The sequence below is a fragment of the Apodemus sylvaticus genome, chromosome 15, assembly GCF_947179515.1.
Source record: "Apodemus sylvaticus chromosome 15, mApoSyl1.1, whole genome shotgun sequence".
Classification (NCBI taxonomy): domain Eukaryota; kingdom Metazoa; phylum Chordata; class Mammalia; order Rodentia; family Muridae; genus Apodemus; species Apodemus sylvaticus.
This window is the reverse complement of record NC_067486.1, coordinates 38606362-38624071: the sequence shown is the minus strand read 5'-3', so window position 1 is coordinate 38624071 and position 17710 is coordinate 38606362. Positions and strand designations below refer to the sequence as shown.

Genomic DNA, 17710 nt, shown 5'->3' with positions numbered 1-17710 from the left:
GGACACCATCAAAAGGACAAATTGGCAACCAACAAATTGGGAAAAGGTCTTCCCAACTCTACATCGACAGAGGGCTAATATCCAATATATACAAAGAACTCAAGAAGTTAAACCCCAGAAAACCAAATAACTCTATTAAAAAATGGGGTACAGAGCTAAACAAAGAATTTTCACCAGAAGAACTTCGGATGGCTGAGAAGCATCTTAAAAGATGCTCAACATCATTAGTCATTAGGGAAATGCAAATCAAAACAACCCTAATATTTTACCTTACACCAGTCAGAATGGCTAAGATTAAAAACTCAGGGGACAGCAGGTGTTGGCAAGGATGTGGAGAAAGAGGAACACTCCTCCACTGCTGGTGGGGTTGCAAATTGGTACAACCACTCTGGAAATCAGTCTGGTGGTTTCTCAGAAAACTGGGCACCTCACTTCCAGAGGATCCTGCTATACCACTCCTGGGTATATACCCAGAGGATTCCCCAGCATGTAATAAGGATACGTGCTCCACTATGTTCATAGCAGCCCTATTTATAATTGCCAGATGCTGTAAAGAACCCAGGTATCCCTCAATGGAGGAATGGATACAAAAAATGTGGTATATATACACAATGGAGTACTATTCAACCATTAGAAACAATGAATTCATGAAATTCTTAGGCAAATGGATGGAGCTGGAGAACATCATACTAAATGAGTTAACCCAGTCTCAAAAGATCAATCATGGTATGCACTCACTAATAAGTGGATATTAGCCTAGAAACTGGAACACCCAAAACATAATTCACACATCAAATGAGGTACAAGAAGAATAGAGGAGTGGCCCCTGGTTCTGGAAAGACTCAGTGTAGCAGTATAGGACAAAACCAGAACGGGGAAGTGGGAAGGGGAGGATGGGGGAACAGGGGGAGGGAAGAGGGCTTATGGGACTTTTGGGTGTTGGGGGCCAGAAAAGGGGAAATCATTTGAAATGTAAATAAAAATATATCGAATACAAAAAATGAAAAAAAAGTTTAATGAAAAGCCAAATCCTACCATGCAGTAATCAGCTCCACACTCATGCTAAGCCATAGTACAATTTACATGGTAATGGCTCCACTTTAAATGTACAGTAAGGTTTCATTTTTAAATGATGACAAGAAACTTCAAAATTGCTTAAAAGTTGTGATCCTCATGAAAGTTCCAGCTTCATTATCATATTTCAGCTATTGAAGTTAGCATGTTTGGATCAATGAGTCACAGTCACATCCTGTCCTTATTAAGAGCATTTTATTTTTGAAATTTACATTATATCACTTCTCATCACCTTTGCTCTATCTGTGGGGCACTTGTGCTACAGATACCTCTTTGATTCTATGGTAATGGGCTTAGAGTGAGGGCTGATTTTATTCACATAGTTACAAATTTATGCCCAATATACAGTCATTCCCAACATATAAAATGACTCCTTATCTTCACTGCTCTTGTATATTAATTTATGGATCTTTAAAAACACTTTTTATTTTCAAAAGAGTCCAGATCTTCAGCACCATTAAATATACATGCTTAGTTTTATAATTTGATGCTTACATATTTGTACTGGATCGTGTGTGTCTCGACTTGACACAGGCTGGAATTTTCATAGAGAAAGGAGCTTCATTTGGCGAAGTGCCTCCATGAGATCCAGTTGTGTGGTATTTTCTCAGTTATAATAACTCAGTATATAATGGGGAGTGCCCATTGTGGGTGGTGCCATCCTTGGGCTGGTAGTCTTGGGTTCTATAAGAAAGCAAGCTGAACAAGCCAGGGGAAGCAAGACAGTAAGAAACATCCCTCCATGGCCCCTGCATCATCTCCTGCTTCCTGACCTTCCTGAGTTCCAGCCCTTCCTTTGGTGGAAGTATAAGCTGAATAAACCCTTCCCTTCCCAACTTGCTGTTTGTGTGGGAATAGAATCCCTGACTAAGACACATAGGCTTATTGAGTAAATATTTAATTTGATTTTATGTATATGTGTTTTTCTTCATGTGTGTATGTGTACCATATGCATCACTAGTCCTGCAAAGGATGCATGAGTGTGCTGGATCCCCTGAAACTAGAGGAGGAGGTGATTTGTAACAATAGTGAGTGCTGGAAAGGAAACTCCAGTCCACTGCAAGAGCAGAAAGGTCCCTAAACCACTGAGTCATCTCTCTAACCAGCATTAGCTCAATCTTAATCTCCCTGAAGTTGGGACTGGCTTGTGAATTCTGTAGCACTTGGTCTCAGCATCATGGAGAAGCTTATTGTTAATAATGTATTTTAAATTTGAATACATGCTTATTTTTGAACCTAACAGAAATCTTACAAGATATACATGTGTTTCTTAAAATGTAAGAACTGTAGTGTTTGTATCTAAGTAACAAAAATTGAGCATATTGAATATTCAAAGGTTGCTATTCATTTCAACAAATAATTATTTCATACATTCACTACAGAAATATATGGAAAGTTACAATATGCATTGGTAGCAATTTTAAAGAAACAGTATGACTTAGCTTTTAATACGCCTATTAAAACTTTAAAACACTAGTTCAAATTCTTAAATTTAAATTTACCTTTTGAGCTAAAGGGATCCTTGAAAATTCCAGAAAAAGTTGTCTCCATAAATACATTTCTGGCCATTAACTAGTGAATGCTACAAATGTTCATACACTTGTACTTTTTTACTAAACAAACTAGCAAATTGTTATTTCAATAACCTGAATGAACCACAATTTTTGAATCTATAAAATGAAGTTATTATAGAGCAATAGTATAAGACAATAAGTTACTCTTCCCTCAGTGCTTGTAGTTCTAGTACCATCATAAAAATCACAATAAAATTGGAGCATTCTAAATTTTACTTCTTTTTAAATCATGGTCAGTATTTGCTATACTGGTATGAAGCACCAAATGTTTGGGCTTCTTAAATAAATATTAAAGTCTCTTTACAACGCTTCATTAAATGTAGCATAAAAAGTAGTCAAGATAATAGTGAAACTCCTTTAGTATGCTGGTGTTCTAAAATGGTCAAACATAGCAGAGACTTTATTTTACTGGAGAACAGATAGACTGCTGCATAAGGCTTGTTTTCATGTAGAATGTGCTACAATCAGGTTTGATTTTGTGCAATCAGATTTCCCAATTTGTTCAGCTTTATGTCCTCAAACTCAGTAGTGACTAATTATTTTAACTTGTGTTGCACAAGGCAACCACTACATAAGTGCACTTTAATTTCAAAGAAATAGACCATAGAAGGGATTTGCCATAATAACTAAGGTTATTTTTCATTAATAGAACCATAGATCATAGTATTTTGTTCCACATATCACATCAAGGAGGATCCTTAGCCAACATGCTTACTTTCAGAGTCCCATGTGCCACATCGGGTCATATATGACTGTAATGTCAGTACTGAGAGGCTAATTTAGTAGCAATGCCATGAGTCTAAGGTGAGCCTGAGCTACAAAGTAAGTTCTAGCTCATCCTGTGCTACAAAAAGAGCTAAACAAACATATTAAACAAAAAATACAAATATAGTACTATGTTCAACATTGTGCACACCTCTATTTTATTTGATATGTTTACTGAAGGAATTTTTTGCATTTTTATTATGTCTATAAATTAATTTCAGTTATGCAACATGTCAATCGTTAGACATTTTTTTACTTAAAGTCTTAAATTATATATCTAATTTACATAGTTTTTAGTTATACTTAAGTATTTCAGTAACATTAAAAGAAAACCTCGGTTTCATCAAATATAATTTGATGTGATTTAACCTGGAAGTATATGTTTAATTTATTCTTGTGTACATTTTACTTATTCCCATCGAGTTATTATTTGAAATATTCTTATTTCTAACACAAGGCTTCTTATTTTCTAGGTTACAATGGGCTTTAATAACTGCATAAAACTGCAAAAAAAACCCATCACTGACATGTACATTTTTTAAATATGAACTGGAAATGTTCTTATTCTAGATGTATAATCTAATTACTGTAGCATAATGTGTAGCTATTTGTTCCTGTATCACAAAAATCATAGTTGATAGTACAGCATAGTCAATCTAGAGAACATATAGTTGACATATTGCTATCAGCATATGGATATATTAAGTTAATTACGCTTATTTAAATAAAGTAATTTTATCACATTCATGAGAAAATTCAAGAGCAGAACAACAGATTAAATCTTTTTATATCCCTAAGACTGATCTTCCAAGTCTATATTATCTCATATTTCCAAGGATCATAAAATGTGACAATAACACCTGAAATACTTCAATGAAATATAAGGAAGAACAATTGTTTGCAAGTACATTCACAGAATGCAAGTCAGCAAATATGCCAGGAGCTGAAGCGCTCTGCGATGTACCGGAAGGAGCCAAGGGATTTTTCACATATTTCAATCCAGCACATGGGATGAAAGCATGAACTTTCATCCTAATTTTTTTCTCCAGTGCTAAAACATCCACAACAAAATAATGTACCTCAGACTAAACAATGACAAAACATGTCTAATGCTAATTGAAAGTGGAAATTTATGTTTTCAAGATGAATTACAGTTTTAAATAAATATCCTTTTATTTTGAACACATTAGAATAAGTCAGTTTAATATCCCTTCAACAAAATCTCACTTCAATGTCAGGCTATAGAAAGTTATAAATTGGTAATATATTTATCTTTTATTTGCACAAACACTGTAAGTTTTTAATTAATTTTGTGTATTTTAAAAATTACATTAAGCTGTTATATATTTATAAAATTAAGAATAGAAAAATCTTAAGAGGGAATTTAGAAATATAGCTTACGAACTACTGGTAGTATTTGATTATTCCCCTTTATCACAGAATCTCCTTTACAAAAAAGATATTATACAAACACCATCAAATCTATTTAAATTAAATAAGAACTAAGGACAAATCACATCCTTTGTAAATAGGATTTCAGGAAACTATGCTTGGTGGTGGTGGTCATTCTGGTATCAGCACCATATAGACTCCCTGATACTTGAAATGTTGTTTTATTGAATGATTATCTCACTTAACTTTAACATAAATTACATAAGAACAATCAATTTAGTTTTCAAGAAAAGGTACAGAGTGTTGACTTTTATTATGAGGTTTGAAATAAACCAGTGTGTCTATATGTCATATGATATATAATTCATATTCTAAACATGAAATCAAACTGCTTTACTAAATAGTGATTTTAATATTGAGAAAACTATTTTTCCTGCCAGATTTGGGGCCAGGCATTTTACATATTAAGTGAGAAATCTACTGCCTAGCATGTAGCTGGGCATTTTAAAAGTATGGTGAAGAAGAATAAATATGATGAATTTTTGGAATTTATATTTCAAAACTAAAATTGTGTATTTATATTTCAAAACTAAAATTGTGTATTCTATATTGTTTGTTGAACATTTTATAAGGATTTACTATATGTGAATATATTTAAAAGTATTCACAAACGCTTACATGAAAAGGGCTCATAGTATGAATATAAAAATAGACATCAAATTTATAGAAGCATTGTTTAAGTTAGACATTTTTGTAACACTCTATTCTCTTTGGGTGGTTCTTAAATTTTATGGGAGATTTTACCATCATGTGTTCTTAATGACTTTTATTCAAAACTGTCTTTTTGGGAAGATAACTCACAGTAGAAGGTAGATAATAGCCCAGGGATGTTTTAAATTTTACAAAATTTATTGAATAGTCTTCTATTGCCCCCATTCCCACATATTGCCAACCTTCAAATTCCATTTTCCAGATCTTAGAAGTTTTCTTAATGTGTATTGTGCTTCATCTACATACAACGCTGAGAGGGGACTCAGAAATATCTGAAAACTATCCATCTCTTTTATGGATGGAATTAGTTGGAATTTTAATTTAAATAAACAATGTCATTAAAACATATGGGTGCATTTTGATATGTTTACAAACAACTCCTTTGCTGCTTTTTATTTCCTGATATTTGGACTTTGTAACACTGTGTTGTCCTGTGCAGAAGAGATAACTTGAGTTATCTCTTCTATGAAAAAAAAACAAAAACAAACAAACAAAAAACAACTGTGGGCAGAAAGCTGTGGTGAAAGAAAAAAATATCGCATTGCACTTGACTATACAGCATGAATCAGCATCACATACAAGTCTTTTGAAACAGCAAGTGGTCCTAAGATTACATACTATTATCAAATGAGTATCACAGAAGACTTGTATAGGCACCTCATTGCCAACCCTAATAATGTACACATATCTATATCATTATGTATTTTTATTAGATATTTTCTTTATTTTCATTTCAAATGTTATCCCCTTTACTGGTTTCCCTTCTGAAAAACCCCTATCCCATCACACTTCTCCTTGCTCACCAGCCTACCCACTCATTTTGAGGGATTATTTCTTTTACAGTTTGTCATTGAATGAAATCAGGGCAAGGACACAACAGGGCAGGAATCTGGAGGCAGGAGATGATGCAGAGGCCATGGAGGAGTGCTGCTAAGTCTCATATGATTACACTTTTATATTAGTCAATTTGAACTGAAAACAAATGGGAAATAAGCTAAGTATTTTTGTTCCACTCAATTCCTCTTAATCCATCGATTATGACTGATCACATAGCAAGACCACTAAATGGGAAATAGTACAGCATATAATTCAGATTCTCAAAAAATACAATAGGTTTGGTGAATATGCACATTTATTTCTCAGTGGGAATAATGTTTTCCCATTAACTAATTCTTCAAAACTGTCTGTCTCCACTACCACAGTTCTAGATCAGGCTACCCCATCCATGCTCTTGAATAGTCAGATTTCTACTTGGGTTCTTGCAAGCCTCAAGACATCTCTTTGCTCTTGATATTGATTATAGATCCTTTATCATCCATTTGAGCTGAGATAGTATTAGATCCTGAGTTCTTACTGTGTTTCATTTTCTTCATCTATTAATTCCGTTTACTGTCTTTCAAGATACACTTTTGCAATTCCTTTCTTTGCTCAGTAAATTCCAGTCGCAGTGGTCTCAGTTTTCATATATGTAAAATATTCAGCAGAGGACTGCCTGTTATGGCTTCAGTGAGAATAGAAGGACCTAACCCTTGAGAAACTTGAGGGCCCAGGGAGAGGGGACATCCTTTTGAAGACAGGGGGGGAGGAGGAATGGGATAAGGAAAAGCCAGAGGGCAGACCAGGAAGGGGGGCAATGTAAAAGCATAAAAGTAATTTAAAAAACCAATCAAATCATTTCCCTCTAGCATTAATTTACTCCTTACTCTGAGCAAGTTATCTGTTTCTCTTCCCTGAGAACGAGGCTTAAATGCCACCTCCACACAGGCCCTTTTCAAAACTCTCATTGAATGGGCCACAATTGTCCCATGACCCTTTATTCTGTTGCTTTCTCCAATTTGTTCTGAGTTTTTTTTCTTTAATTACTCTTTTTATTTGTTTATTTTTTCAGTTAGAAACATTTTTTAAAATTTTGTATTAATCTTTCCATTTTTTTTACATCTCAAATGATATCCCATTTCCTGGTTATGCCTCTACAAGCCCCCCACCCCCATCCCACATCCGACCTCTCGCACAGAGAAGAGGAGATAGATCCTGTAGAGACCACCTTCAGTAGATAGGCACAGCCCCGTGCCAACGGATGGAACCACCCACCCATCACAAAATTTTTAATCCAAAAATAATCCCGTCCAAAGAAAGAACAGGGACAGGGACAAAAATTAGGGCAGAGATGGAAGGGAGGGTCATCAGGGCATTGCCCCACCCGGGGATCCATCCTCTTCTGAGTTTCTTTTTAATTATTATTTTCCTAGGCTGTATAGAAGGAACAGACTATGCCCACTCACCTCTAATTTTTCTTCCTCATCTAAAAAATATTTTTTTAGATTTTGCTTTACTTTTGTTTTATATATAGTAATTTATTCTCTTTTATAATACGTTAAGTTTTTTATTTAGTTTATTACTTTTTATTATATGTATGTGTATGAATGTGTACATGTATGTAAGTATATGTAACCCAGGTAGACAGAAGCATAAGAACTATGGATATTAAGTTACAAATTACTCCCATTCTTAAGCATACACTGTCCAACCCTGAGTCCTCTCTTCAACCACTAAACTTTACATTCTAAAAACAATGCTCAAGACATAGCAGTGATAATAGTGATACATTTTTGATATTTAAAAAAATAATTTATATATATATACACTAAGTTTATTTGATTTTTGTAGATATGTAGTCAATTTTATATATTATTTAAGTACATGAATAACATTATTTTCACTATTTAGCTATGCATAGTGATGCCTACAATGTTTAGACTGCCAAGAAATGATAAGTCAAGTGAAGAATGCTTCTATGAATGTTGTGATGTTGAATTGTAAGTAGAATCTTTTATTATTTGTAACAAATGAATATATGTAGTGAAAATACTTATGTGAGTCCAGGAGATGGGGTGGCTGTTGAGGTTGTGGAAGACAGAACAAATTTGTAGATAACTACTAGAGACTGTGCAGCAGAGAATTATTTTGTAGACACATACAAAATTTGTTCTGTGATTTTTTTTGACTCAAACATCTTACACATCATCTTATTTAGCATACTTAAAATAATTTCCCTTTTAGAATATTAACATAAAATAATTAGACAATATGCTATATCAGTTTGTAATACTCTTTATTTATGTTACTTGCAGCTTAGAGGATATAACTTTAGTGCAGTAGTGACTATTTTTGTGTAATAAGTTTTCTGATATAGTTTATTTCTAATCCAGAGCAAACAATCAGACAATCACTCTGGAATCTCTAAAAATCACATAATACTTTATCTTTCTATATTGGTTGTTATGCTTAATAACTCAACAGATTGGATATCCTACTTATAACAATGTCAAACTCTAGGTTACATACATATAGTTATATATTCCAAGAGAGATTGTGACAATCATCACAGACGTCTTTAAACTTATCTATAGTTTGTCTGTGAAAATCATTTTTATTATCTTGGAGAATCCCTCACATATTTGTAAATTATCTAATCACCCTAATTCAACTAACTTTTATAGTAACTAATTTCTTTTGTTTAACAATTTATGAATGGACCTTACTTCAGGGCAACTAATTTTAGACCATTGATTTTCAGGTAGATATTTTCTGTTTTAACATGTTTACTTATATTTGCATACAACTTCAGATTGACTACCATCATCTCATACGACTTGACAAATTAACAAAATCGACTAGTGCCAGAGGTACCTGATTCTTGGGTTTGTCCAGGATTGTCGGGACACTACTCATATCACACATTATGGATAAAAAGGTAAATTCACTGTTTCATGTAGCCAAACAAGTTGATTTAATAAATTATTTTGTGTGCAATTGATTATTTTTATAAATATGAGTACCCCCAAGAGATTGATCAGCTCATTCAGACTATAAAGGAGAGTTATCTTTGAATAAATAGACCCCAAATGGCCAGTAGCTACTATAATTGATATACTTGCTTGACTTACACATGAAGCAACCTTGGTTTTATATTCACTAGTAAGGAGATTCAAGGTTATATATTTTCAGAGATTAAATTGTAAATTTTAAATAAAAATCGCCGATACCTTGAAAATACTGTGATTTTTGTATACGAGAGAATACAGTGGCATGTGGGAGACAGCCCAATACAAATCATGCTTCTGCCTAATCAGATGAAGTGGTATGGGAAGGACCATTACTTTCATATTGATTCAAAGAGCAATGGGTAATAGAAAGAAAGATTCAATCTGATTTATTTTGTCTTTACAGCACAGAGCTCTACAGTCAGTTTAAAGGCAGGAAGCCTTCTCTGTAGGGAAGTTTCCCTTAGGTTGATCTGAAGAGGTAGGTAGTTCACTTCTCCTCAGCATCATTGTCTGACTCTGACTTAGTATAGAAGATGGGGTAGGAGGTCAGAGGATAAATCCAATCTATTCATCCGTGAAGGATTTTATATATATTCATTTGGTAAAAATAGGCACACAGCAATGACATTTCATTTCCTGAATGCCCTTAATCAAGAAGGAAGGTTATAGAAGAATGAAAACTTGTTCTTTATAAAATAGTAGGCTTCCAAACTAATATAGTTGTAAAATTATGAGCAATGTGAAAAGTATTTGCTAAAAACTAAATATTAATCATGTAGCTGACATTTATTACAATGAAATGCAAATTTTACTTGTATTATTTTGTGCTGTTCATATAATTCTGTAACATTCTACATTTAAATAGACAAACATTAATTTTCAATTTGCTATCTCTTTATGAAATCACAGGTTAAGAAACTTACTCAAAAGTACTCAGAAGAGTATAATATAGAAGGCTGATAATTTATTACACATTTATATGATTATTTTAATATTTGAATATTCTCTTAAGTTTGCCAGGCAAAATCTCTAATCACTACAATATTACAATAGCCATTTATTGCTGATAAAAGTGTGATATTTTGTACCTTTGCATTGAAGAACAAACCCAATTTTATCCAACTTTATTTTTGAGTACTAGTAAATTTATACTTGTATTTTTAGTATATTACTACAAATTGAAATTAAAAGTTTTATTTGATGATCTCTAATAGCCAGTTTTAGTTGATGGGATAGCTGGGAAATATTCCCAAGCACTAAGTTAAGCTAATTTGAACAAGCAATGAGTTTCAGATGGTTCCTATTTATTCCACGTTTAAAAATTAAAATTCATTAAGACAAAGAAGAAAGTAAAAAAAATTACTCTAAGAGGTTAAGCAACTCGATAGCTGGATATAAAGATCTGTCATGGTATAGTTCAACATGGCCTGCTTCAGAAGAATGGTGCTTTAGTTTTGGGGATGTTCATATGTGTTTTATTTGTCTGAATCCAGCCAGGCCTAGGATTGATGCTGCCTTACAGAAGTACTACAGGCATTAGCTATTAAGGAAAATCCAGACTAGAATCACTTCAAACGTTGTAGTAAACTTGAATCTCAAACTACACACATTTTTAATTCTGATAGTTGATAGTTTTAGTATTAAAATATATCTGGTGTCCTCATTCAAAAAAATGCTTTCCTTCCAAATAGAAGGGCAAGAAATAAATAATTTCGGGTTATTTTTAAAAGTCTTTGTATTTTCACAGGAGTAAACTAAACTACTTCTGGGTAATTAATACCAATAATCCAAATGAGGGGTACAGTCTGAAGATAAACCTCTGTGGATGAGTATGGATTTATTACTGTCGAGTATGTGACATGTCAAACTCACAGGAATAACAATGTGTTTTTCAAAACATAAATATTTGTGATTGCATTTTTAGTAAAAAAATAATAAGTAAAACATATCAATAGTATTGCTTATAAACAGGAACATCTGAATGCCATTTATGAATAATTCTTTCCTTTCTAGATAAAATAATATGGCCATTTGCAAGTACAACAGAAGTAAGCCTCCGTTGTTGGGCTTGACTTCTCCTACCTGCCACACACAAAGCACACTATAATCTGACCTCTATTTGTACTTTCAAAAACTGTTCTCTAGACCATTACATGCATATCTTAGATATTTAATGGAAAATGTAGTTGATCAAAACTGTATTACATTTGAAGTCTGTCTAGAGAGTCTCTGCTAACAGGTGACATATTGATGACCCTGCTGTATCAGTGAGAGCATGCATCCAGGTACCTGCTGGAAAACTTTTACGGCTGTTTGATACCTAGAATAAAATCAATTTAGACCGTGCAGGTGATGTGTTTCTATATCTTTAAACATCGATAGCAGGGATCTGAAAAGATACATCTCATGGAAGATTGCGTGGAAGAAAATAAACTATTCAAATATTTTACATGATTCTCATTCTTTTTTTCCCCCTCACACAATATTTGCCTTCCCTTTTCCACTACCCACTGATAAAGTCCTCTAAAAATCGGAAAGCAACTAGACTTTATGACTCGGATATTCATTACTTGGAATTTCAGATTTAACGCCTGTTTGCCCAGTTCTTTCAGGAGAGAGAAACACTAGCACAGATATGTGAGCATCTGTTCTATGGATAATTTGAGGAAGTAAATGTTAGAGTTCAGAAACCAATATAGGTAAGGTAAGGTCGACCCATAGTTGCTGGAGGAAAACAGGCTGATCGTTGGATACAGGTGTATAGAGTCCAGCGAAAGTCATGACCTTTCTATTAATCTGCTGTGGAGGAGACTCCACACGTTGCCATTTAGTGAAAGATCCCCAAGAAGCAGTTAGGTCTGTGCCATGAAGCTTGACCTCGGATGAAGACTGCGCAAGTAGGAGCAATCAGGCAACTGCCAGGAAGGAACCCAAGTGCTGAGGATATATGAGCTTCGGAAAGAATTCAAGAGACAGAAGGAATCAAAGCCCCAGGGCCCGCTGTCCCAGGTGGTTTAATCAAGGCTCCCTAGAACTCAGAGTGTGGCAAGTCCAAAGGCGCTGACCCAGGGACAAAGTTACCTGCAGTGGTGGACAAGTGTACTCGGGGCACCCTCCTCCAACCCTTCTTCTGTTTGTCCCTTACCTTGGTTGGAGATGTGACTGCAGTCACCGGTCCAAGCCGTTAGCAGGGGCAAGAAGAAACCAAATTGCAAAAGAAATTCCCGGACTTCGCAGCCCCCCATGGCTCTGGCTGGCTCTCTTCTCCTCCTTAAAAAGAAGTGGCAGCAGCGCAGCCAGGTGTTCCTAGTATCCTGGGGGTCCCGAACCAAGCTCTCTTCTTCTTCCTCCTCCTCTTCCTCCTCCACCCGGTCCGCAGGGGAAGTCCCGGGGCGCCCCCCGCGCGAGGCCCCGTGAGCAGGGCACGAGGGTCCAGGCTGCCCAGGTGCTGGAGCAGCTGCTTGAGGGGACAATGCTGCCTGCGCCGCCGGGGAGCTCCTGGCGGCTGGAGGCGAGGGGAATTGCATCCACCACTGTGTCCCGCTCGAGCGAGGACTATTCACTTGGGCCCAGGAGAGCGCGCGCGCAAGAGCGAGCTCAGGCTGTAGTTTGGGGGGAGGGGAGGGTGGACGGGGGAGGGTGCCTCTAGGCGGGTACTGGGGGGGGGGTGGGTAGGGACGTCCGGGCGGGTAGTGAAGGTGCAGTTCTAGGGACCCAAGTGCCTCTCTGGATCCAAGTGGGCACTTACAGAGCCCAGAACAGAGGAGGCACAGCAGATTGCAAGGGTAGCCAGGGCATCCAGAACTTTCCTGTGTCTGGTGTCTGGGAAACCCAGCGAATGAGGCTCGGCGGGATCTCAAGTGGTCCCAGGGAAGGGCGGACTGAGCACTCAGCCTCTTGACTGAGTGATCTGGGCTGAGGGTCGCGTCGTGACCACCGACTCGGTGGCATCTGCGCCGCCCCCCGCCCCTCCCCGGCCGTAGCAGCGGTTTATTGGGTATCACTGAAGCTACCTTAGTGCCCCAAGCACTTGCGTTCCCCCTCCCCCATGTAAGGATGTGCTGTCAGCTCTGCACACCACCTTTCCAGTGCTGCTCTCGCAAAGAGTGAGGGTTGCAGCTCAGCGCTCCTCGCCCCGGGGCACAGCTTGGCGAAGGTAGTGGTCAGCCCTGATGTGTCTGAGTGCCAGCCTCCCAAACTTGGCCACCGCGGTTTGCAGCCACCTCTCTTGTTCTGAGTCCTTGGAAAGCATAGGGAGAGAAGAAGCTATAGAGAGGAGTCACTGAGCGCTGTAAGTCTACTGGTGCCTGGCGCCTCGGCTTCCCCAGGTCCTAGCATTCTGCAGAAGGTGGTGACTTCGCCATGGAGGTCATTAGCATCATCATAGCAGCTTTGGTACCGGGCTTCCACCGGCCTGGATAGTCCGCTTTCCACCGCGGCGGCGTCGGCTAGAATCTGGGAGCAGCCCAAGGTTCGAGCGGTGCGTGGTCCAAGGCAGAGCGCGGCGGCCGGTGCGCTTCTCTTTGCTCGAGATGCCCCTTCTCAACACCCTCTGTCTCCCAGGTCGGGGGCGCTCCTAAGCCGGTTCACTGGCTACTTACTTGGTGGGACCCCGCCCTGGGCCGAGGCACAGGACTAGCTGATGGGAAGGGATGTTGCCACCTGCAGTCTCCAAGCTGTCGCCCTGCTGCCAACCAAGAGGGGTGCATGGAGGGCAGGGCCCTAGAGCGCTGCTGAGCTCGGTGGAGCCCTGCGTTCTACCGTCTGGCAGCAGCTGTGGCTCGGGTGCAGCCAATTCGGCGCTAGAGGGTGTTAGTAGACAACAAAAATTCCTCCACTGCTCGCAGGTGGAAGAGCAGGCTAAACCTGAGGAAAAAGCAGGAGGATGTTTTCAGGTTAAGCTTACAATGTTTGTTAAGTCGCTTATCACTGACATTGGATTTTCTGCAATGCATAATACATTCGTTAATGTCATTATCATTTTCTTTCTTGAAGAGGAGCAAAATATCAAGCCTGAATAAGGTTTTTTGTTTGTTTGTTTGTTTGTTTGTTTGTTGTTTTTTATACCTTCAAAGGCACTAGGAAGGGGATATTTGAAGGTTTTAGGATGACACTGGAGAAAAGTAAAGCGAATTTGTAAAGCATTGAGAGGATATTTTTTTCCAAGTGGGTGGAGGGTTCAGGTTGGGAATAGTTGTGTCAGGAACTTTACATGGAGTAGGTCTAGGGTCAACGTTTTACCAGGAATGCTGGAAATGAAAGAAGGGTTTCCCTGGATTTCCAGGCTGCTCAGTGCTGTTTGTGGCTTGCATTAAAGGATTTCAGTCCAGTCAATCAGAAGGAAAGAGAGAGGAACAGGGGAAGCCCAGAATCTAACAGGCAAGTGAGATCCTTAGTGCAGTGACGCTTTCTGATTGGTGGCTACTTTCAAGCTCGTTATGAATTCATCCACAGCTTGTTTTCAAAGATATCCATGCCAATTTAAATGTATGCAAATCACATCTACAAAGATGGAGTTTCTATATTCTTGTTTACAGTAGGGTAATCTGATTTCACTATTCATTTTTCCAGTGTTGCTGATATTAACTAATGACATAGGTACTTGTCATTAGTTCAATTTAGTTTACTAACTCAGGTATAAAATAAAAATCTACCCAAGTACACCACACAACATGGCATTCTGAATAATGTTTTCAGAGTGCTTAATGATTATGCTAGTGGATTGATCATAAGTAATAATTCTTTTGTACAAATGCTCAGTGGGAAAATTAACATAATATCAGTACCACCTTTATAAAGGAACATCTAAACCCAAGTTTTCATGTTGAATGGTAAAATTTGGACGAGTTAATTATAAACAATGAAACCAGTTTGAAGCTTTTCTTAAAATCACATTAGATGGGCGTGATTCTAATGAAAAGAAAATGAAGAAATGAACAAAGCAAAACAAGACTGTGAATTACTTCCCAAGTCTCAGCCTCAGTTTCACAGCATAAGGCAGTGTTTGAAACAGAAGATTCAAAGTAACTCTAACACTTGATACAACTGAACTTCTTTCCTCCTATACCAATTGTTTCTCTCTGCTACATTATTTGCTTAAATAAGCCATGGTAGAGTTTCCCAGAATATGTATAGAGATGATGACTGTCTTATTAATTTTGCCTTCTTATAAAAAAAAAAACATGACAGGTTTAAGCACGTGAATATGTTTAGAAATAATATGATACTGTCTGTTACATTTTTAGGAAATAAATACATGATAGTTTTTATCATAAGCATTGATATTCTTTTATGATAGTTTTTTATCATGAGCATTGATATTCAGTAATGTTATTTAATAAATCAATTTGGCCATTTATACCCATACAAAGTATACATACATGTATACATTCTAAAGGGTTTGTTTTTTTCCCACATGACCACTTTTCTTCTCTCACTGAGAGTTAAAGAGTAAACTATTTTGTGTGAGTGAAAATAATTTGCCTCATAAACCTGCCTTGGAATACTCAGCCCTAAACTAGTTAGGATGTCTCCATCTCCATCAAATTCCTCCTCTAAGAGTTCAATGAACCCAATGGAAGAAGAGGCAGAGGGGAAGAGCCAGAGGAGAAGGAGGGCACAAAGATAATAAGGCCCTCTCAGTTACTGCAAGCAAAGCTCATGTGCACACTGTGAATAGACTGTGGCTTCCAGTTCAGAGTTTTGATGAGATTCCTGAGGGTCTTGTGTCTTGTGTTTTGTCTAAGGTTCTTTTCCTTCTGTTGCTTTATCCAGTTTTGATATGGTGATTTTTTTTGTTTTATGTTATATTTTATTAGCACTTAAAAGCTTATTTGCTTTCTAACAAGAAGACAGAAAGGGTGTGGGCCCAAATGGGAAGGGAGGTGGTGAGGAGTAGAGGGAAGAGACACCATGATCATGATATAGATATGTGTGGAAAAACTCTATTTTTCAATAAAGTAAAAGAAGTAATTACTAGAAAAATACAGTCATGAGTCTTGTATATGAACTAGATGAAATTGTAGGAAGCAGAGATCCACTTCTGTTTTGATTTTTTTTGGCAGTGTTTTATATTTGCTGACATGTGACAGTTTCAAAATTATAAGCCGCTCAAAGAACCAGATGCAATATTCATGTAGATTTATCTGCACTTGTCTATTTGAATCATTCCCATATTCATAAAAGCATTCATGTCCCATTTTTCAGAGCTATATTGTTCAGAATTCTTTTGTATTCCCTTAGAACATTGTTCTTCAAGATATATGGGTTTGGGTTTCAGGTAAGAAATGATTAAATTTTTATTAAGTGAAAGATATATGACAAAAAAATCCAGCCCAATGATTCACTTCGAGTAGAAATAACAGTCTTCATGATGCCTATTGCTATTTGCTTTGTAAAATGATGAAAAGAGTAGAGATTTAACATGCAATTAATTCCTTCGAGGGAAAACAAGAAGGATTATACTGTTTAATCCTCAGCATGTTTCAAGGCTGGAGAAAGTCTCAAGTATGTTATTCTGGGAGAAAAGTAAATTAATCGATTTACACCAGTAATTTGCATTCTCTAAGGTCAAGAAAGAAGAAGCATAAATAAAGAGTTCTGATCCTTGAAGATGTCATGAAATATCTGGTCTTAAAGGATTAAGTTTGCACTGTAGACATACACAATTGAAGTCAGTGACCTGCTGTGGACAATCATATTTTCATGCCATCAAGTTTAATATATTAACAAAGGAAAGATTAGCTTATATATGGTCTAGCATGCCAAAAGTATAAGAAAAGTTGAACACCTAATGTAAAAAAACTCTACAAATGCAAATATAGTTACTTGAGGTTCTTTGCTTAGAAACTATGTACATATTCTCAGTGAGCCAAGGACTTCCCTAATTTTTATACTGTATAAAAATAATACACTAAAGATGAAGTCCAAATAGCTTTCCTGCTTTTTATGCATTTCAAGGCATGATAATAAATAAATTAGTATTAAATCAATGTAACATAATTTTTGATAATGAATGTGTACTAATATAAATAAACTTAAGATTTGTGATTTCTTGCTTTACTAACCTGGAAAATTTTGTGTTTAACTACAGAAGGATATCAAAGTCTAACTTCAAACAGTGTAAACTTCACTATGTTTCCAACACTATAGAACTGCACCCTGAAGTAGAATTGGATCTCATTATGAGCTTTTGTACTTAGGGTGAATAAAGACATTTTTAACAATGACTCCAAATAAAAAAGATGTATAAAATATGTCTTATGTATATGTTGTAATTTATAATGTTCTCTTGGCAAAATTGTTGGT

At 36.6% G+C, this 17710-nt stretch overlaps 1 protein-coding gene across 1 annotated transcript in view; it reads right to left on the bottom strand.

Annotated features, from left to right (window-relative positions):
• Epha6 (EPH receptor A6) overlaps positions 1 to 12930 on the bottom strand; it is a 993878-nt gene extending 980948 nt beyond the window's left edge. The window contains exon 1 of the mRNA XM_052158907.1: positions 12549 to 12930. Within this exon, the coding sequence (XP_052014867.1) occupies positions 12549 to 12930 (382 nt within the window). The remainder of the gene's footprint in view (positions 1 to 12548) is intronic.
• Positions 12931 to 17710: the final 4780 nt, after the last annotated feature.